The following is a 22,641-nucleotide window of genomic DNA, read 5'->3' on the forward strand; positions in this document are numbered from 1 at the left end:
GGCTGGGGAGTGAGTGTGGAATCACTTCTGCTTCAAGGTGAACCATCCCGGTGGACTTTGAAGTCCCACAACCTGCAAGCAGATAGTGGAGTGTCGAGTGTGTTGGGTGAAGTTTTACGGAAAGTGTGCGGAAAGTGTTTTTTTTTTTTTTTTCTTTTTGTGTGTATGTGGGTGTGTGCGTATTTTTATTTTGGCCTGACTAATCCGCATGCCTCTCGCTGGTTCCTGTCCTAACAGGGGGTGTCATTTGATCAAGTCAATAATCTGCTGATTGAACCTGCTCGAATTGAGGAGGAAGAGGTCTGTACCTACTCTTTCCCGTCCAACCTGTCTCTCTGTCCCTCACTCACCCACTCATTTATCCACCTGTATTCAGAAGTGGAGACAGAAAATTCACGGTTTATCCGAGCCAATCACTAGGGAACCCCTAATCACAGCTCATTTACAAGAGAGCCAGTGTGGCAGAACCTGGATGCAGGACTGAAGTAAGCATTTTATCTGTTAAATTCATTTTTTACTGGACAGCTAGAGTGGTGACACCATGGTAGCAAACATGTAGAGAGATTCAGACTAATATATTCACTGATAATGTACAAAGCAACAGCACTTTCACATCAGCCCTTTATGTTTTCCTGTTTCTGGGCTACAGCTCTTTTTTGTTGATACAGGAAAAGGTTAAGCTTAAGCACTTGCATGTTTACTCCCATGTATCCTCGAGAGAAGCCTGTTACACGGGATTATGTTTAATCTTTGCCATTTGTTTGTCCAGCCGTTGGATAAACAGTGCAAGATAAATATTAAGAACATGTGCTCTTTATCATTGCACGTCATGCATAATGACCAACCCAGTGTGTTTGCTGTTGCACTGTTAAGGCAGGTTAAACTCTTGTTTTTTTGTATAGTTCATGACTGCAGCTTTGCACATGCCACAGCACCTGAAACACGATTTATTTTTTCGGCAACCTGCCAGATATTCCTAATATGTTGCAAACCCTGGCCTTCAACAGTAATTATAGATGCCCACAGTTGTGTTATCCACCTCAAGCTGAACCAAAATGTTTACTAGACACTTGTGCTTATTTGTCATTGTTAAAATGTTGGCAATGCTCCACATCGCTACAGCTGTTACTGTAGACCCAGTGGTGAAAGTCTCAGTCCAACATCAGGTTCTGGTGCGCTGCGCCTCTCCTGCCTTTCCTCTGCTTCTGCTGCTTTGCGCCTTTTCATCCTCTGTCCACGCTGTGTTGCCCTGGAATGAATGGGCTGGTTGCACTGTGACAAACAAGTCTCCTTTACCAACTCCCTCCAGGTTTTCCTTCAGCGTACAGGTATACAGAGGTGGATTTTGAAGGCCAGTTCATGGTTTCCACATCTTCATGTGCAGATCGAGGGGGATTTGAAAGCGGATGGTGGATGCCTTTCTATTCATATTACAATAAAAGCATGCGATAGGATATGTGTCGGTAACATTGTGCCTCATATCAATGACAAGCTCCTGTGAATGTTTCTAGAAAGGTACAAACTGCAGCGTTTCAGTGATCATTTCCGGTGTACCAACCCCAGGAAATGCACATAATACAGGATTTCTTCCCATGAAGCTACAAATCAAATCTCCTCTAACGTCTAGAATCGCCTGCTTCAATTATATATCTCTTAATTGTGACTTTAAAAGATGGGGATGATGGAGAATCTCCAGCACAGTTTCTCAGCACAATCTTTTGAGCACTATTTGCTTCCCTGCACATACTCAGTTGATTTGCAGTGAGGGATCCAGCCAGACACTTGTGACTGGATGCTGCACTTTACGTATCCTTGTGGACAAGTGGATGTGAAAATCATGAATTGGCCTCAACTCAGCTGCCACCCCGAAGAAGAACTCTGTATGGAAGAAGTTTACTAGAAATAGTAATTTTAATACTGTAATCCTGTCCAAAAAACACTCAGCTATTATTCAAAATGCAAGAAAGAGCATGTTTGATATTTGATGAATTGTGGTTTTATTTCCGTCAATTTTCTATTTGCATGATTTTTTAAATGTCTGAAATTTTGCCTTTGAACATTATTTGTTTTCACTCGTCGGAGAAATGTACGCTTTAATGATTAATGTCATCTCATTCCAATGAATGCTGGTCTCAACAGCACTACAGACTCCAAAGTCTGCTCCACATCCAGGACACTTCTCCGCTCCCTTTGACATTTCCCTTTTCCCTTCCATCACTACCTCATTTATCTTCATTCCTCCCTTTATTTGCATGGCTTGCAAGTACACAGAATACACACAGTGTGGTACAACTCGTTAGATAGCATTTGCCCATACATACACAGCACATATTGTATCGCTTTCGATAGGGGTTAGTCTCTGAGTCCGGTTAAGAAGGGCTTCAGATAGTGTGTTCAGTTTATGTCTGATGTCACTTTGGTGGCTAAAGGTTGATGATTGATTTGACTCCAGATTTGATTAAATAAGCTTTAGATGAAATCTGGCAAAGACAAAATCATCCACCTGCCATTAAAACTGACACAAGGCTCCCGACAGGTGTTTCTCCATCCTTCTCTAGGCGTAATTACAGGATGCAGCACTGCTTAACGCCACCTTCTGGCAGAAAGAGGGAGGTCACCCACAATCTAAACCATCAAGCCAAATATGTGAAAATACACGAGTGGTCATTTTGAATTTCGAAAACAAAATAGCATAATTGTGGGCTCCTCTCTTCGTTTAATCTGCCTGGGTTGAGTGGTGTTTTATGGGGTTTCACTGCTAGTATTCCTGACTCCCCCCTCCTCAACTTGCAGCACACTCTGACCATCATGCGACAAACAGGCGGCCTGGGAATCAGCATCGCTGGTGGGAAAGGATCTACGCCTTACAAGGGAGATGACGAGGTAAGACGGGTACCTGCAATATGTATAGGTTTAGGATTTTAGAAATTACAGATGATACAAGTTCATTTTTCTCGTGTCTTTAGGGAATCTTCATCTCCAGAGTATCTGAAGAGGGTCCTGCAGCCAGAGCCGGGGTTAAAGTTGGAGACAAACTCCTCGAGGTACAAATCAGTTTGAACGCGCTCAATGTTTGTTTTTTTTTGTCCTCTCTTCCAGTCTTTGTTGTTTAAACTGTGTCCATCTTCCTGTCTCAGGTAAACGGAGTAGACCTCCACGAAGCAGAACATCACACAGCGGTGGAGGCTCTCCGTAGCTCCGGTGCTACAGTTTCCATGACGGTGCTGCGGGAGCGAATGGTGGAGCCGGAGAACGCCATCACCACCACGCCGCTGAGGCCCGAGGACGACTACTTCCCCCGGGAGAGACGGAGCAGCGGCATCGCCTTCAACATGGAGAACAGTCCCAGCGGGCCTCGGCAGAGGTTCTCCACCTGCCTGATCCGCAACGACAAGGGGTTGGGATTCAGCATTGCAGGGGGGAAAGGCTCCACGCCGTACCGCACAGGAGACATGGTGAGCTGCAAAAAACACCCGTTACACCTATAAGCATTTATAGCTGGCAGAAAGAACTAAGAAGATCTAGGTAAGCCTTCTGAACCTCAAGCAGTTTCTGGTCTTATTTTTATTCACTGTGGGCTCTTTTTACATTATATTATAAACTCCTGCACCTCTGTGGAAACAGCACAACCATAACTAGAAGCAGAGGGAACTCAGAAATGTCTTTTGCGCAGCATAACAAAGTTATAACATCATAAATCATGAATTACCAAAATTGAACAAAAGAGGTACTTGAATCAACATGTACAACATTTTTAAAGTGCCCTCAGGCGTAAACAATACTGGAAAAGATTGTGTCTCCGCCTGCCATGGATATTTTACTACTAACATTTGATTTGGTTCCATAATTCGGCTGAGTCAAAAAGTTGAGGAATTGTTGCTTGTGGCTACATTAATAACAGCTTCACACGATTTTTAAACAAGGCATGTAGAATAAAGGGACTTTATTGAAATATTGTGATCTTAAGCTTAAATTTGGTTGATTTTTTTCCCAACAAAACCAGAAGTCAAGCATGATTAGCATAAAAACGGTTGAAAATATGCAGATTTTTGTGTGCTATTAGAGATATAGCTGTGATAAATGATGTAATTTCTGCGATTTTTAAACAATAAAATGCCTTTAAAATCTGCCTTTAAGAGTTCAGAGGGTTAATAACTGTTAATTCAGTGTTTCTCATTTTCACAGCAACACACTGATTCTGCCTCGACCCTTGCATGACACAAATTTAAAAGGCAACATGCTTTTGAGGGCTACGACAGTTTACACATTTAGAATATTTAAAGCTTTCTACCAGCGTGCAAATCTGACAAGTGAAGTCTGTAATAGACTGAGATCACGGGTGTCACCTCAAGATAAAAGATGATACTGAGAAAGCTGCAGACACAATCTATCACACAAAGGGACGACTAATCGGATCTATATCAGGCGTGATGTTGGAAGTTGGGAACTGAAGTCACTACATGTTTGCAGTAACTGTCTCGGGTCACAGTGATCTGTCTTTTAACGCTGCCTATTCTGGCCACAGCGTTTACAGTCATCACCAGGGAGACGGAGATATGAATAGCCGGCCCTGACACTCGATAGGTCCGCTGTAATCGGACAGGGTGAGGCGAATATTTGGGCCAGAGCAACACTGCGCTGCAACTCATGCAGCTCAAGGAGCCCAGAAAGAGGAAAGGACTCATAAACTTATGATTTAGGCGGGCCTGACTGTAAGTCTTGCCTCTCTTTCAAAAGCTTTTTGAAATGGATGCAGTGACTTGCTTGGTTGCTGCTCGATCTGAGGAGGTGCTGCTGTAGACTTTGCTCCTGCATGTGTTCACACATTCTGTTTATGTGACACAGGCCAGCAGCTCAGGTGGGTTTGATTTGGTTAAACAAATTGTGTGATTTGTCAAAGCAAAGGGGACAGTCTGTCCTCGGGGGTCATGGTTTTTAATGAGCTGCTGGCACTGTGGAGTCCTAATGTGTCCTAATGATCTAGTGCTGTGCTGTTTGTCACGCAGGGAGTGGTTTGTTTAGGAGCACAATCTTGTATCTTAGTTTTGCTACATTTTGGGCTGCTAATGTATCTGAGCTATCTCTTCTATAAATCCTGCTAGAAGTAATGAGAAAAAAAATGCTGTTTCTGTCTCAGACGCTCACTGACTGAATAGTAAAGCCCCTACTAAACAGGCTCACAGTTAGCACACTGATTCATCACAGCACTGCAGACTAGTTTTCTTTTTTTAAATCACCAACCCTGTTTAATTTTGTACAGGCAGGGGAGGCCATAGAATGATGTAATGATTAAAGCATCAGTATAGTTACTAAGCATTGATATAGAAAGGACTTTAGCAGTGTTATTAGTATCCCTTAACTATTAATTCTTTATTCTAACGTGATATTTTTATATATTGTATTTTGTTTCTTGCTTTTTTAACATTCCCCCTTGTTTGCTCTTCACTTTGAAGTGAAAATTTAAATCTTTATGTGATACTGTTTCAGTTGTGTGGTACAGTGGTCCCTCGAAAATCCACGCAGTAGCAACCTTATATTTATTTTATTGTGTATGTATATTTTAAAGAGTTCCACCTTTTCTGCGGTGGTAAGCATCCTACTCTGGCACTTGGGTTCAGTGCAGAACGTTTGATTGACATCGCAGGACTTGAAATAAATTACATTTTTTTAGGAAAGGTTCACAATAACACCGCAGAGCAACACTATGTGCAGCGATCAGACGTCAATGTGGTATGGATAAGGCGAGATGCTAAATGCTGCTACACACAGGAGACAGAGGAGACTGATGCTACGGTCGCTGAGCCAATCACAGCCCAGCGCTGTACGTTACACGTTTTATTTCAATGTAATATTCTTTTATTATCTTTTAATTACAATTTTTTATGTTGTTTTCAATTTTTTAGGCTAGAAAATGCTTATTTTACCACAAAAATAATGAAAATAATAAATATATAAAAATACCTATATACCACAAAATCCTGCAATATAGCAAAACATCCATGATACAAAATTAGAGATGTACAATTTAAAAATCCGTGATACAGTGAGACCATGAAAAGTGAACCGTGATATGGCGAGAGGCGACTGTACTAATAGCTTTTCTTCTTCCACTGCTAATAACAACATTCAGTTGGAGAAAGAGCATTAAATTAATATGCAAGACAACCTTTGCCAGCAAAATCACTAAATCTGCCCCTGCTCAGAGTGCTCAGAAATTTACATGATGCTCGGATCATTTCAGATCGAATTTATAAACACACTTCTAGCTAAACATTGAACTAATGTTTACTTTTACTCATTAACTAAAGCTTGTATAGTTTTAGTTAACTCCATAAGGAAGGCATTTTCTCAACATAGAGATGCCATTACCCATTTTCTTAACTATTGTGTGAATGTGTTCAGACCATGACAATTGACTGATGCCATTGGCATCAGCTAATGGGGATCCTTTTAAATAAACAAATAAGTAAAAATAAATATGAGCAACATGCGTGCCTGAACACTGTACATTTCTCTGCCTCTATGTGATCAAAATTTTAAAATGTGCAAAATATGTTTTCTTCTTTTTTTAAGTACCAACAACATAACCAATAATGCTTAGAGATACTCAAGTCTTTAATAATTTAGGGCTCTGTTTATTCCTGCAGCTTGGTAACCATCCCTAGTACTTACAGCGCATCGATGTCATCATCTTCTTCTTCTTCTTCTTGGTTGAAAACAGCCTATGAAAACACAAATAACAGGTTTAAATAATAAGTTAAATGGTAAGTAAACATGTCTTCTGTCTGTGTTTTTAGGGCATCTACATCTCTCGGATCGCAGAAGGTGGAGCGGCCCACAGAGACAGCACACTGAGAGTAGGAGACAGGGTGATCTCCGTGAGTGTTACCATCACACGTCTCCATGTGGACGTCACAGCATCTATTGTGGTCAAAACAGACACAGAAATAAGCCCTAATTGGACACTTGCAGTACAATCTAAAATATAAACCTTGATGCTGTTGTAGCTGTTAGAACTGATGCCTTTTTGCTTAGCTTAGGAGCACAGACTGACAATGAATGTGCTTTATATTCATGGAAGTCTGGGGTTCCTAATCTAACAAAATACCAAAGAAGCATTTCATTCATGCCATTTTTATTGCATGTGGTAATACCTCCATGATTATCGTATAACTGTCAGAGTAACAACACTGCATTCATCACTCACGTTGAGTCTTGCCATGTCTAAGATAGACTGAACTAACTTGTGTTGAACTTTGAAATGATCTCATCCGACTTTAACATCACAGTCATGAGTTCCTGAGGTGTTATACTAATATAGTCTTCGTACTAATATCCAGCTCCAGTCTCCCTCAGTGCAGTTTTGTAGTTGTTTTGGTAAAATACGGCAACATTTAGACTATAGGTTTTACTGCTCAGGCTCTCCTGCATGTCCTTTCTTTACTGTTTCATTTCCTCCTCTTATCAAGGCTTTATCTTTCTGCATGCTAGTAGCTCTTGCATTGCATGTTGTCATCAAGTCACACCCATGCACACTTTTGCAGTTAGTATATTTCTGTAAATGATCTAATGATGACTGAGAAACTGCTCCTCCACAACACTGTCTTTATTTCAAATCCCAATCAGATCCTCTGTGCTTTTTTACCGGTTTCCTCTCCTCTTTCCTCTGGCAGCTTTTCTTTGTCTCTCTTTTCCTTCTTCTTCTCACTCTCCTTCCTTCTGCATGCTCACTAATGCATTAAGTGCATCTCTTTGCCTGCTTGGTGGCGGGATGGTGTTGGGGTGAAATGGGCTGAGCCTGTCGCCCTGCCGGTGTGGTAAATACGTGTTATCACAGCAGCAGCCGCGGCAGAGTTTCAGCCTGTGGTAAGAGCTGGTACTGTCGGGTCAGTGCTGACCTCTGCTTGTCAGAGTGCGGTTTTTAAGGTTGTGCATGCCCTAAACTACCCGTTTTATATTAAATTCTAAAAACATTAACTAAACTAATCATGAAGTAGCTACTTTGCGACTCAAAGCTGTCTAAAGACTTCCTTGATTGCCTTTGTTGACTTAAGGTCAAACTTTTTGGAGAAACTTCTGCTTGAGTTTTAAGTAAACAAAGGCAAGAAAGGGAGGGAACTGATTACATTTAAAGGTAGCAGCATGAGCATTCTTCAGCTCACTTTAGGGATAGTTTTGCTTGCTCACAGCTTTTCTCCCTTAGGGAACTTTGCCAGCTTAAATTGCCTGCAGCGTCCTGCCCTCTTTTTTTTCTTCTACAAGTTCCTGCTGCTCTGTGTAGGTGTTGGGTTCTTCTGCCAATAACAATACTCACTTTGATACATTCACAAAATCAATTAGATATCAGGATGTTTTAAGTACATCTTCACTCTGATGACAGACGGCATGTTTTTGTGCTCTACTACTCATTGTTTCGTCGGCAAATGATGATTGAGAGCGTCCTGGTGGGCTGACACCCTCCGTGGTTGGTTTTACTGTCGATCCAGATCAATGGTGTAGACATGACAGAGGCCAGGCATGACCAGGCAGTAGCGCTCCTTACCGGCACCTCCCCCACCATCGCCCTCCTGGTGGAGCGAGACCCGAATGCACCAGGGGGCTCTCCAGGTCAGTCTCGGGCACGAGCCCACTCCCCTCCACCTCCAGAACCCTCAGAGTCTCCGGACCAGGAGGAGGACGGCCTATCGCTTCACGGGAATCACCTGAGCCGGATGGAGGACGAGTATCCCATCGAGGTGACATTTCATTCCCCTTTGATATCTGGAGTAGTTAGTTTTTTGGTCGTTTTAGTAGAACATGCTGTAGAAACCTCTGTGAAGCACTGGGTGTTAATGTTTGTTTATGTGGCCCCTACCTTATCCTTAATGCTGTCCAGTTCCAGAGAAGGTGGTGCATGGTATGAAGGCTTGGTCTGATTTAAATAGTGGTTTACTCTAGGCTGTTGCCAGTTAATAGTTATCAGTATTACACAGATAAGGCTGTTTATCTAGTAGAGATAGACGGTATGTGCATGCAGTAGAAACCTGACTTGTATTTATTAGACTGTAATAGTTGTAGATATGGTTGTTCTAAGTGACCCCAAGCTTAATTTATTCACTTTCCTTCAATTTAAGTTTGAAATAATTTCAAAATCTCTTGCCTCTAATCCTAACAGGAGGTGACCCTGGTGAAGTCCGGCGGCCCTCTCGGCCTGAGCATCGTTGGAGGCAGCGACCACGCCAGTCACCCCTTCGGCATCAACGAACCTGGGGTGTTCATATCAAAGGTAGAACTTGGTAGAGTTGTGAGGTTCCTTGCTTTCATTTTTGTGTTTTTGCATCTCCTACATATGTTCTCTGCATCTTCAGGTGATTCCTCACGGTCTGGCGTGCCAAAGTGGACTTCGTGTCGGTGATCGGATACTGGAGGTGAACTCCATCGACCTGCGTCACGCTACGCACCAGGAGGCTGTGCGGGCCCTGCTGGCCAACAAGCAGGAGATCAACATGTTGGTTCGGAGGGACCCTTCACCGCCTGGGATGCAGGAAGTCATGATCCAGAAGCAGCCAGGAGAGAAGCTGGGCATCAGTATCCGTGGAGGGGCCAAGGGTCACGCCGGAAACCCCTTCGACCCCACAGATGAGGGCATCTTCATCTCTAAGGTTCTTAAACTACCTTAAATGCCGAATCTTTGCACCACACATTTAAACTGTGCACATGTTAAGACTTCTTGATCGTCTTCAAAGGAGTTTGATCCATTCTTTTTTAGCTTTAGCTGTACTAACCAGCTTGTTGAATGGCAACTTTATTTGACTCCATTAACCACTTGGGAAACATAAGGATGCTCATTTCTGACTGTTGTCTACTAGGGATGTGTGCAAATAGTCGACTAAACTATCAAATTTTGCTGCCCCAGCTAGTCAGCACCACCTAATTATTGATATTTTCTTAATGTAAATCTCTGGTTAAGCAGCCCCAGCAGACTGCATCCTTTGTTTTACTCCTCCACGTGTTGTAAACCCGCTAGATGGAAAGTAGGACATAGACATCTGCAGCCAGTGCAAACCAACACAGTTTGGCTGTATTTTATATATCTAGATAATTAAAATGTTCCATGCAGGCTTTGTAAGGATAAACTGTCATCTAACCAGTCGACCAGAGTAATTTCTGCCCAGTTTTAGCTCCAGCATGTGGACATTAACTTGCAAGCTTTTATTGTTATTGGTTTTATTTATTCAGTAAGTTATTGTCAGGTTTTCTCTGCAAGTGCTAGAATTTCATCGGTATTTAAAATAACATTTAAAATAACAGTTTCAAATGGTTATTAAGTAGGCACAAATGATCTTTCTGACAGTATTGTTAAATTATGCTTAATTCAGATGAGTTTCTGGGTGTACGTTTAGACTAGTTTTAATATAAATGTCTGTTTAATTAACTGGCAATGAGTCATTTGGAACATCTCTTTTTGTATTTACAGGTGAGTTCGACTGGCGCAGCAGCAAGAGACGGACGGCTGCAGGTCGGCATGCGTATCCTCGAAGTGAACAACCACAGTCTGCTGGGGATGACGCACACGGAGGCAGTGCGAGTGCTCCGAGCTGTCGGCGACTCTCTGGTCATGCTGGTGTGTGACGGCTTCGACCCACGAAAGGTGGCTGCAGTGGAGGTGAGACGCGATGAACTGTAGAGAACAAATGACCTCCGATGTGACTCTGTTTACGTTGACTGACCTATACAGGGGGTCTTCGTTTTACGACGTCTTCATTTTACAACGTCCTCAACCTACGGCGTTTTGTTGTTACATCGGAACTGGTTACGTGGAACTAGTTAGCGAGTGGAGTGGACGAATACATTGTCACGCGACGCTATGAGACGGTTTTGTTTACATTGGCCGGTTGTACGCCACCTTAGATTGTGCGACATTTGCTAACTTTTTGCCCTTCATTATGGCTCCCAAGCGTAAGTCAGACTCTTCTGATGCTTCGAAGAAAAGGAAAGCCATCTCCACGTGTGCTGTCTTCACTGCAACGTAAAAAGCTGCAGCTGTCCAACTAGTTAAACATGTGCTTGCAAAATGAATCGTGAGTCGTAGCAAACCTGACTTCTTTACTGTGGCTCTTGATGCACATTACAGAGTGAAAAATGCAACAAAACAGAATAAAACAACATAAATGCATGTAAATGAATCCTGGTTAAATTAACCAGTAAATCCAAAAATGAAGTTAAGTACTTACCACATTGCCTCTGTGGCGTTTACGAAGTAGAGTGCTCTGCACCCAGAAAGGCACAGACAACTTCGACATAAAGGCTTTTTCAAAATAAAAGTACAGTGATAATTCTGCCTTAAGGGCAACACACCATGGAAGTGACATCAGATTTAATAAAACGCTTGGAACAGGGTGAAACACCGATGAACATTGGCATTATTAGGTCAAGTTGCAAAAACAGTACAACATATTCTGTTATCTTCTTGTAAAATGACTCATACATGCATGAAGGTCATTGTTATTCGTGACTTTTATGAAGAACTGATCAATATCGTGATGCACGTAACGGCTTTGTTTACATTTCCTCTGGAGTTCCAACTTATGGCAAAAATCGACTTACCTCAGTCTGTAGGAACGGAACTTCGGCGTAACTCGAGGACACCCTGAATGTGTGTTTTTGGTCAGTTAGCTGGTTGTAGAGATAAAGCTGCCCACGCTGACTCTATCTGGGTTATTATATCTAGGCATCTCCTGGCATCATTGCCAACCCGTTTGCAACCGGAATCGTACGGAAGAACAGCATGGAGAGCATCTCTTCCATAGACCGAGACCTGAGCCCAGAGGAGATGGACATACTACAGAAGGTACAGTGAAGATGCAATATGTGTATTGATTTTAACTGATTTGATATTTCAATTACCATAGATTAATACTGGCTCTCACTGACTGTGTTTCTGTACCTTACTAAATGCACTGTTGGGGCTCCTCAAAGCTTCAGAAACCCCATGTATGTGAAATGCAGAGTTTTAGTTCGTACATTAGCACATTTAGCATCATCCAAATGAAGCCCATTTCCATGCGAATAGACAAATGAATCAAACGTTTGGTTCAGTGATTCTGTCAGCAGTTTGGTGGAGTTCTGAGCACAGCTTCACCCACTCCAGCCAGGCACACCACACGTACCATCTTTCTACCAGTGCATCCAGAATGCGCCAGCACAGTTGTTTATTTGGTCCAGATTAGCTTTTGGGAGGCTGCCCATCCTAAAGGAATGTAGGCGTCTGTTTGTTGAAAAATACCCTTCTGTTGTTTCTCTGCACACATTTTTGATCGATTTGTCAGAAACACCTGTAACAGGGAACTCGTATAGAAGCAGCTCTGGTTTTCAGTTACAGGCCGTGCTTGTGGTGAGGTTTTTACAGGATGAACAGTGGCTTTTTTTCAGCATTTTAAGACTCTTAAATGTTGCTCTTCTCCAGGAGTCTGAGATGGTGAGAGAGACGTCGCAGTGGGAGCGAGAAGAGATGGAGAAAGTGGTAAGTGAAAGTGAAAATCCACTTCTGTTGCGGGACAGCAAGAGGTACATGTTAGATCAGCAGAATTTTTTTCTCCATTGTGGCTCAAAAAAAAAAAAAAAGTCAACCAAACTGTAGGATGGAGCTTTAGACTCTCAGGTTTGTCTGTTAGCGGGTGAATGAAGCTTCTCCTCTGCACCCTGTGTGGGTTTTGTGTTTGACAGAACTGTTCCTGCAATGTCCCACCTTGCATGCTTTTTCTGCTCCCATAACTAATGAATAGAGAAACTTCTAATGTGTGCGGATTCTATCCTTTTCTTTCCCTTCTGTTTCTCTCTCTCCTTTGACCTTCGGTGTGTTTGGTGTGATACAAAATCATCCAATCATCCCATCTCCATACCACCTTCTCCTCTGCTGTTTTTCTCCACTTGAACTCCTCTAACACTTCTTTCCTACACTGTAAATCCTCCCGTTTTCTTCCCTCACCCCCCTTCATCGCATTACCGTGTGACTGTGTGTGGTCGGGTGTCTTCCTTCTGTACTCTACTCCTCCCTTCCTCTCTTGGTGAAGGAGCGAATGCGCTTGGAGCGTGAGGAGGCAACTCGCCTGCTAGAAGAGGAGACTGAGGTGAGACACTCCTCATCGGCAGGACGTCAGACAAACTGCAAGCCTGTTCAGAACTGCGGTTTAACCACAAACACCACAGAACTGCTGCTAGCGGATTTTACCATCTTACTTAGTCCTTTGACATTATTCAAGCTGGGTTACTTTTACTAGAGAAGGCACACAGTAACTCTGATAGATGTCCAGGAGATGTAAAGATCAAAGCAAGATACAGTTATGTGAAAAATAATCCTAATAAACTTTTATAGCTCAATTACAAAGTGTTTTACAAAACATTAAAATACACAAAACATTAGATAAAACAATAGAGAAGATCTAACATAAGTAAAAGACAGTGCAACTTTCAAAAGACCAATAACCAAGCATCAGAGAAGGAATTAGAAGTTATAGAAATGCTTGTTTGTACAACAGATGGGTTTTAAAACCTTTTTATTTAAACTGAGGAACTGACTGAGTTGTTATGATAATCAGGGGGAGCTTATTCAAAAGTGTTGCTACTAAACAGTGAAAGAACGGTCTTCATTAGTTATTAGTTAGCCTGGACTGAAGGATCTTTAACAGTAGTTGGGTTTCACATTTCAGGGGTCGAGGTGCAGAATATGGTGCTAAAAGTTCCAATATGTAGAGTGGAGCCAGACAGGAAATGCATTTGAACAAGGGTTAGGGTTCGGGTTGATTGTGGTTGATGTTTCATAGGTGGAAGTAGGCAGACCAGGTAATGTTATTGATGTGAGAGTGTACTGTCAACGATGACACCCAGACTCTTAACCTGGGGGAAGGGTGAAACGAAGGAGTTATCAATGTGGAGAGAAAAGCTGTTGGTTTTGGATAAAATGGAGTTTAGGGTGAACCAGGTTTTAATTTATGCAATCAGTGAGGAAGCTCACACGGAAAACAAACATTTAAATTGATTCATGTAGAAACTGTCTTTCTTTGGAAAGCTGCAGGGAGCTCATGCTAATTACTTCACTAAACGTTGTTGACGAGCTGTTTAGTTCAACTCCTCATTTCCCTGAATCTCTACAACAGAAGAATGCAAAGTTAGAACATAGAAAGTGAGGAAATTAGATGCCTAATGATTCATAAGTACAAGATTTCTTCAAGCAAAAGTTCTCCAGTCAGTTCAAATCTACATGATGTGAAAGTCTGGATCCTTTACTCACTTTCTCTTTTGATTTTTACATCCTTCCCCCCATAAAACTAATTAATTCTGAAAGCATTCGACCTTGTTGTGAAATAAACCGCAGCCTAGACCTCCTCTCACCTCTGTGTCTGTTTATTTCCCATTAGAACATTGGCACTGGACCTCTAAAACTTGACTACAAAACCCTGGCTGCCCTGCCCACCACCAGCCTGCAGAAGGTCAACAGGGTGAGTCTCGCTTTATGTTTGAATGTCGTCCGGCAGCGGTGGAAGATAAACCGAGTGAATGAATCATTTTGCTTTTCAACGTGGAGCCCTTTCATGTCATAAACTGCTGGTATTTTGTGTGTGGCCTAAGTTGGAAATGGCCTTCGAAGCTCAGAATAGATCTCTGCGTGGAACCTGTCATGTTTACTTCCTCTGAAACTCAGAGATCCAGAGCTGACCCCTTTAGGAGGCCTTAACCCCAAGTCAACGTGGCTGCTGGTGGCTCCAAGGCCAGAAACTACAACATATCAGATCAATGTGTCCACTGAACTCAAGCATATGTGACCAGGCGTGTCTTGGATGGAAGGAAATAACCTAAATGATGGATGAAGACGCTTGTGTGGAGACTAAACTCATCCAGGAAGAAGTACAAATGAAGACTGCGAGAAAGACAAAGAAAAATGGTGGAAATGAAAGGAGGCCGAGGAGGCCAGGCGCTGTCCTGGGAGGTAAAAAAAGTGCAAGTGTGAGAGAGTTGCTGCGATGGGGGAAGGGGACAGCTGCCCACTATCCACCGGCCTATCCTCGGTGATATTTTAAACCTGCATCTGGCTCTGAAGTGGATGGAGGCTGTAGGGAGGGTGTTGTCAAAGAGGAGCAGACAAGAGTTTCAGTTCCCAAAGTCCTCACAGGAGTAAGTTTGAGTGGACGTACAGCGCTGTCCTGTTACCATCCTACAGTGAGTACAATGACCCTAAACCGGCAGGAGCTCATTCTTTCGTTTTTATTCATGTCGTCTTTCTTGTATTTCCCTCTACTTCTGTTGCTGATTCTTGTCTCTCTTATTTTGATCAAACTATTTTAAACAAACACGAAAGGACAGATTCTTGTCTTTATGTGAAAAGTTGCGAAAATTGTAACTAGAGCGGGAAAGGTTGTTTTTGTGTCCTACTTGTAGACCTCTGGCCTAGCAGCAGAACTTAACCTACATTTTCCATGCAGCTGTTCATACTCGGTGTGTTTGAGCTGGATTTGCTGCTCAGCCACGTGTTCCTGCTCACACTGTATTACAGGAACAATGTTTGAAGAACAGAGACTCGTGTTGGAATTGGAGCTGTGTCTTATAAAAGGTTTAAACTCGCCTTGAAAAAGAAATATTGGTGATACAAGATTGCCTTTTTTCCCTGCACGAGACCGACAGGTTAAATTTTAGATTTTAGATTAAAAAAAAGTTCAGATTTCTGAAAAAGGCTTAATTTTTCTGGAGCTTAGTGTGCAGTTAGCCTTAGGTTGTGTGTTACATTTTGTGTTAGCATCTCAGACATAAGCAGACAATTTTTTAAACAATAAAATTGAGGTTATTAAACAGCAGTTAACACGTTTCTGAAGGTTTTCCACAATCGGCAAAGACACTGATTTTTTTTTTTAACCCCAATTTAAAGTGGCTATACAAAATATTCAGTTTTTATTCTCACTAAGCTATTTAGCTTGGTTGTTCAGCTGTTTAGATTCTAATTACACTGAATGTTCCACTAATATTCCCTTGTAGATGTGCATATTTCAGTTGGCCAACTAGCCATATTTTCGCCTATTCTTACCAGCATCATCTGGTTTGTTTAACATTTTATTTATCATGTCAAAGCCTCGTTCTGTCATTACTTCAACCACCTTCTTGAAGACAGGTTTCAATATTTGCACACTGTTCAATAACCTGTTAATATCCAAGTCTTCATAATGTTTAAAGTCACCGTGTGTCTCCTGCTGAGCAGAAATGCAGACTTTTCTCTTGGATGTACAGTTTTGTAGACTGTTTGCTAGTTGGTTTTTGTACAACACTGAACTGACCATAAGCTTGCAAGAGGCCATGTGTTAAAAATAGAGCTCCTGCAATTAATCTATTAATTGATGAGTTGTCAACTATTAAATTAATCGACAACCTTTCCGATAATTAGTCAATCAGTTTGAGTGATTCTCTGATTCCAGCTACTTGAATTTGAGTATTCTTTACTTCTCCGTGACAGTAAACTGAATATCTTTGGGATGTAGAAAAAAACAATGCTAAACAATGATTAATGATGATATTTCACTACAAATTTAAATACACTACCGTTCAAAAGTTTGGGGTCACTTAGAAATGTACTAATTTTTGAAATAAAAGCATTTTTTTTCAATGAAGATAACATTAAATGAATCAGAAATACAATCTAGATATTAATGTGGTAAATGACTATTCTAGCAGGAAATGACCAATTTTAATGGAATATCTACATAGAGGTACAGAGGAACATTTCCAGCAACCATCACTCCTGTGTTCTAATGCTACATTGCGTTAGCTAATGGTGTTGAAAGGCTCATTAATGATTAGGAAATCATTGTGCAGTTATGTTAGTACATGAATGAAAATGTGAGTTTTCATGGAAAACAAGAAATTGTCTGGTTGACCCCAAACTTTTGAACAGTAGTATATGTGTTAGTTGCAGACTGCAGTGAAACCCCAATTCTAAATGTACACATGTCCAAAAAATAATCTCAACATTGGAATAATAGCAAATGGTACAATTGGTAAAAGGACTAGATGGGAAAAGCTTCTTACATGACCTGCATCAAATTCAGAATACTGTCATTCAGAATGACGGTGTGTTTTAGGATTGCAGTTTGTATAATCAGTTCTAATTTAATCTTACTTGGAACACCGGCTGTGCTTTTAGTTTCTGGTATTTTACATTCACAGTTCCCAGCTCTTCCCAGCACGGCTGCAGACAGCTCAGTGTGTCGGCATGCCGGCGAGCTGGCAGCCCGACTCTCCTCACTCACACCAGAACCCCAGCTGTCCCTCACAGTCTGTCGGAGCCAAAAGGCCACTCGTCCACATTCCATCCCACTGACCCTCATCGAGCCGACTCTTACAGTCAGCGTGCAGAGAGCCACGTTACAATGCTCCTTGTATTCTTAGTCTGGCTATTTTGATTATCAGCAGATATGTCAAGGCCACGTCACAGATTCCTCTGTAGTTCAGTGTGGTCATCTGCTTTGACCCGAAGAGTTTTTTTTAGGCTTTAGTTGTGTTAAAAAGCACCACAGTGTCCAGTTTCTCTTCTGCCAAAGAGCATGTGTTGGTTTAAAAGTGGAATATTTTCTGTCCTGCAGCAGCCGTTCTCTCTGTTATAGTAGAAGCTGAAGGTGTGCTGGAGTCTGGATGTCTCGCAGCTCTGATAATATGTTTATTTAAAGCCTGACTGCAGTTATGTCGCTGTCTAGTAACACGCAGAACCAGCGAAGTCTTGAATGATGGCCGCCGAGGAACTTATCTTAAAGGCTTCAGCAGAGACTTAGCGATGTGAGCGACTCTTTTTAGCAGCGAGAGGCTTCTGTGTCGAGTTTCCATTTACAGAACCACATAGCAGGACACAGGAATTCCTTCTCCTGTCTTGTTTTAGATGATATATTACTTTAACTACCTTATTTCTCAAATATTGTATTGGTATTGTTTACTTTGCATCCTCCAAGAAGAGTTTTAAGTTACTGCATTCAAAAGCAACCTGGGAGTTTCTCGTAATTCATAATAATTGCTCAAGTTGTTTTTTTGCAAGGTTTTTCTTTTCTTTGTGCCTTTTTTGTTTGCATCTGCCCTGTTCAGAGAATAATGGAGGCTGCTTTGAAAATTATAAATGAAAGTTTGGAGCATTTTGGGACCAAATTCAGAGGCAGAAAGCTCAAATCCATCTGGATGGGTTTGATTAGATGGATGACATGCATGGCAGCATCCAGTAAGGAACACTTTACTGTCTTTTAACAGGCTTAACAGTTATTACGTGGCAGCCCATTAATGTTATGTCTGCAGATAATGTCAGTGAATCAGAGCCAAACACATTTAGCCTATTGCTTGTGAATGTGTCATACGAAACACAGACGTGGGTGGGTAGTTTCTAAAGTACTTTAAGGTTCATAGGTTGTACTAGTGCTGTGTGGATTTAGTTTATTGCCTTGTTAAACTCTAAGGTAGTGATGTCACAGTGTCTCAAATTTATCATGACTCAGTGGCCAAACTAATGAAGATAGTAAAAAGTGGGATTTTAGTGGGATCTTAGTTTTCTCTCGCATCTGTTTTTTGAACTTTGTTCCATTGTTTTGTCCACAGCTGTATCTCCCTCTGTGAGACTTTATATTTCAGTGAGTTCAGCTTCTCCTGTCCATCTCATTTATGTCCGTTTACTGTATTTGTCCTCCCTCTTTCCTCTGCTCCTGCTCAGTTCTCTACCTCTGTTACTCTGACTGCTCCCATGGAGGCCCCCCTGCAGGCCCAGTTCGGAGCCCCTTTAGAGCCCCTCGGCTTCGGGTTGCCCACAAAGCCCCTCGGCCACATGGACCCTGAGTCCAGTCTGAACACAGACCATGATTACCTCCTTGGATCCCAGTTTTCCCCTAATGGAACCTCCACCGCTGAGAGTTCAGCCGCTAGCTCGACGTCAACATTTATCCCTGAAGGAGGAGAAGAAGAGGAGGAGTGTCTGGTGGACTCTCAGCCTATCTGCTTCAAAGAAAACCCTTTCTTGGTGGCCAATCGTAAAGGAAAAGGTCGTCCTCCTGGGGAGCAGATCCTGTCGGGGCCTCCGGTGGGCTACGGCAGACAAGGCCAGCTGCAGCCCTGGTTGTTCAGCAAGGCAAGAAGCCTGCGTGTGGTTTGGAGGCAGCATGTTGTGTTACTGTGGCGTTTGTCGTGTTGCTCACTTGTGTCCTCTGAAATGGATCAAAAAAAATCCAGACTTTACAAAAGGTTTAACAATGAATGTGATCCAAGGAAGTGTCTTTCACTTGTACAATAACATTCACCCCCTTTTTTCAGTTGCAAGTGTACAAATATTACTCTATAAACTGTAAAAATTAACCGAGAAAACAATCAGAAAATTGTTAGTTGCAGCACTGGACAAATGGCTCCAGCAGGAAGGAAATTGTCTTATCCGAGGAGGATTAATGTGGTTTAATGCCTTTTAGTGCTACAGTTCCTGAGAAAGTGTTTTTCTCTGAGGCTATGTTTGATCAAGTTATGCATATTAATCCCAGTTTAACCCTCTGAACCCCAGAACCTCTCAGCACAATTGAAATGCATGTTGTCTTGACAGAATCGGCAAAATTGCATCGTTTATTAGAGCCAGAAACCATTAAAACAGAAAGAATCAACTTAATTTCTTCAACTTTGTTGAACTACACATCTATGGCCTGCCATTTGGTCAGAACACAGAACCAAATCTAAGCTTAAATTACTGATATTTCATTGAAATCACTGACTTTACACCTATAAATTAACCTAAACCATTTGCACCATCCAAATTAAGTAAAATAATAAATTTTAAAAATTGTGATTCTCAGCACAATCGAGAAGCCATGATTAGCAAAAATTCTGCTACATTTCAGTTGAACTGCAGGCTGTGTTTACGCAGAGCAGAAATTAAACAAGTATGAAAACAAGTAGAGTAAAATCTCAGTGGTATGTACAATGACCATTTTTACAGTGTTGGTAACACCTGTGGGCACCTAGCAAAATGTTTGACACGTTCCAGCTTTTTGTTTTGTTTTAGATTTTTATAAAATAAGTAATTAAAGAAATTCAACTTTTGTTTTTTCTTTTTTATGATTATTCATAATATAACTGTGTCATTCTGCACAAAAGACACCTTTTAGTTCTCCCTATGTCTAGTTATGGTTGTGCTGTTTCCATGGAGGTGCAGGATTTCATATTGCAGTGAAAAATGCGACCAGAACAGAAAACTCCCAGAAACGGTTTGGGGTTCAGAGGGTTAACAGCCAGCTGAAGTGGTGCATGTTTTTGCCGTGAGCACAGGGCTTGTGGCATCTCTTGAAGTATTTGGGCACCTCGTCAGTACATAGTGAGGACCGAGAGGAATGTTTGAGCCGACAGCTGTGAGGAGGGTCATAAGTCAGGAAGGAACACAACCTGCAGGACCAACAGAAAACTGCATGTTTATCAGCAGGAGCTTGTTGTTTGTTGGGTTTACTGGGAGATGAATTCACCACAGGACTAACCAGTGAATTTCACTGTCTTTGCACTCTTGCTGCTGCTGCATTTTTTTCAGCGTACTAAGTAAAACTAAGAGCAGCTGTTAAGTGTTTCAATCTTTGTTGTTTCAGGCTCCTTCCTCTGATTTCACCAGGACGGACAGCCCCATCAGGGAAGCACCTTATTCTCCAACTATCCAACCGGTGAGCATCTCCAACACCCTCCAGTATTCACCACCTGCTCTCATGCCATCTTTTTCCTTTTATTTGATCCTTTTCCATGAATCACTTGGGGCTCTTTAGCGGAAGTGTTTGACAGCTCTTGACCTTTCCTCCCACCCTTAGCCCAGCCACCACTCCTCCAACAGCTCCATGTGTTCAGGCAGGGAGACCCGCTTTGTAAGTGCGGCCCTCTCTGCTCCAGCGTGGATTTACATTTTTAAAGCACATGCTGAGCCATTTATCTGTCAGTGAAACATAACTAGCTGAGCTGCTACAGTCCGGCCAGTCTGAAAAGCATGTGACTGCTTCTTCATGGCCAGTTGATGCTTTGCCGTATGCGGACTGGATGTGCATTCATTGGAGATCTTCACCGGTTGTCCTTATTGTGTTTACTGACCAGCTATGGCTTCATATTTTCTCACAGGATGATAACAAGACATTTTCCTTGAGCAACAATATCTATTGTTTAGTTTGCAATTTACATATCTGCAATAAAATACGGCCGATGTCCCACATTTGGTGGCCAAATTAGCTCAAGGTAAACCCTGGTGATGCTGCATTGTGTGTCAAGTGTCTTTATGTGGCCTTGCATCATCCATAAAGAAGCCCCATTGAGTTAAATTTTAATGCACTGCTGATTGAGACTCAAGCAGACGGTGCTGATTCATGCATTTTTTTTGTTGTCATTGTCATGGTTTTATTTTATTTTTTTTTTGCAGGCCAACATTCATTACACATCCACTCCAACTGCCAAGGACAACACTTCATCATCTGTGAGTGTCTGAGCTCAGAAAGACCTGTAGAAATTAGATATTTGACAGTAGAGAGGAAGCTAATGGAAATGATGAAGCTTGAAAATGCATACCCAATGTCACAAAAAGTTTTTGCACTGGTGGCTTTTGGAAACAAGTTAATGCACATAATCCAAGATGGAAACGCCTTTTCTGAATAAGTTTTAGTCGTAGCAAATATTTAACTCACATGACTGATCAGCTGTTTCCACTTTTTCGTTGTCTTCCTCACCAGACAGCAGGAAACACTGAAAGAATAATTATATAAAATAATTTATGAAGACATTCCCTCATTTTTTCTCTCGCACAAGAAATAGTTTAGTTTCTTGTCCTTCAATGTTTTCTGGTGGTTGGCTAACAACTAAGCTGCATTCAAAACTTTTTAGCTTGTTATTTTGGTTACATACAGCTGCCCTCACAAAGTACACACTGTTTCATGGAGTATTTATACAATTGGGACATGCTATTTTGTCATAATACTACACCTTTAACTTTGACCGTCACAGTATGTAGTATGAAATAAGCCACCAGAACATATGAGGTAGCTGCACAGAAGTACTAAATCTATCTCTGGCTTATTATATAGTATAGTTATGTAGCTTCTTCTACTCTGTTCATTACAAATACGTCTATTAGCTAATGCTACACAGCCTCATTCATTCTCTCTAAAGCAGTTAAAGGACACACGCTGAATTCACACCAAGTTTATTCAAATTGTCTTAACAGTTATCTGGAAACATGGTTGCTAGTCTAAAAAAATACTAAGAACCCCAAAAACATAGATTTCAAAAGATAAGTTAAGCGTCTCGTGCACCTTTTGGGAAGTGTCATACATTGTCATACATAATTATACGCCATAAAAACTACAGACAGAGACTTAGATTAGTGCTCAGGTGCATCTCAGCCATCGTCTCCATTCATCATCCACCTTTAAGTTGTGGCATCTCTGAGAGTTCACTCATCAAATCATTTGTTTTCTTTCCAGACGCGACCGGGTGCCATCCAGCCAGTGGGACGTGTGCGGCCGAGCGCCTCCCCTGCCACGCCGGACGGCCACAGTCCCAACCCCTTTCAGCATGGCCCCTCCCCCTTCAACTCCCAGACCTCTGTAAGACCCCTCACCACCACGTAGGGCTGGTCTCCATCCATTCTCAGCT

General features: G+C 41.9%; 1 protein-coding gene across 21 annotated transcripts in view; it reads left to right on the forward strand.

The window, feature by feature from the left end:
• The window catches only part of scrib (scribble planar cell polarity protein), a 74,839-nt gene that overhangs the window by 38,156 nt on the left and 14,042 nt on the right, over positions 1-22,641 (forward strand). For 10 of the 21 annotated variants that reach the window (XM_055007225.1, XM_055007231.1, XM_055007236.1 and 7 more), the window contains exons 16-34: positions 238-300; positions 2,794-2,883; positions 2,967-3,044; positions 3,138-3,455; positions 6,798-6,878; positions 8,487-8,735; positions 8,876-8,896; positions 9,155-9,265; positions 9,348-9,641; positions 10,457-10,645; positions 11,711-11,830; positions 12,446-12,502; positions 13,053-13,109; positions 14,397-14,477; positions 18,707-19,117; positions 20,604-20,675; positions 20,817-20,870; positions 21,413-21,466; positions 22,470-22,592. In XM_055007225.1, coding sequence (XP_054863200.1) covers positions 238-300; positions 2,794-2,883; positions 2,967-3,044; positions 3,138-3,455; positions 6,798-6,878; positions 8,487-8,735; positions 8,876-8,896; positions 9,155-9,265; positions 9,348-9,641; positions 10,457-10,645; positions 11,711-11,830; positions 12,446-12,502; positions 13,053-13,109; positions 14,397-14,477; positions 18,707-19,117; positions 20,604-20,675; positions 20,817-20,870; positions 21,413-21,466; positions 22,470-22,592 — 2,523 coding nt within the window. The remainder of the gene's footprint in view (positions 1-237; positions 301-2,793; positions 2,884-2,966; positions 3,045-3,137; positions 3,456-6,797; positions 6,879-8,486; positions 8,736-8,875; positions 8,897-9,154; positions 9,266-9,347; positions 9,642-10,456; positions 10,646-11,710; positions 11,831-12,445; positions 12,503-13,052; positions 13,110-14,396; positions 14,478-18,706; positions 19,118-20,603; positions 20,676-20,816; positions 20,871-21,412; positions 21,467-22,469; positions 22,593-22,641) is intronic. The other 11 variants (XM_055007232.1, XM_055007239.1, XM_055007228.1 and 8 more) reach the window with 10 other exon arrangements.

This window comes from Amphiprion ocellaris, chromosome 22 (assembly GCF_022539595.1).
Source record: "Amphiprion ocellaris isolate individual 3 ecotype Okinawa chromosome 22, ASM2253959v1, whole genome shotgun sequence".
Taxonomy (NCBI): Eukaryota; Metazoa; Chordata; class Actinopteri; family Pomacentridae; genus Amphiprion; species Amphiprion ocellaris.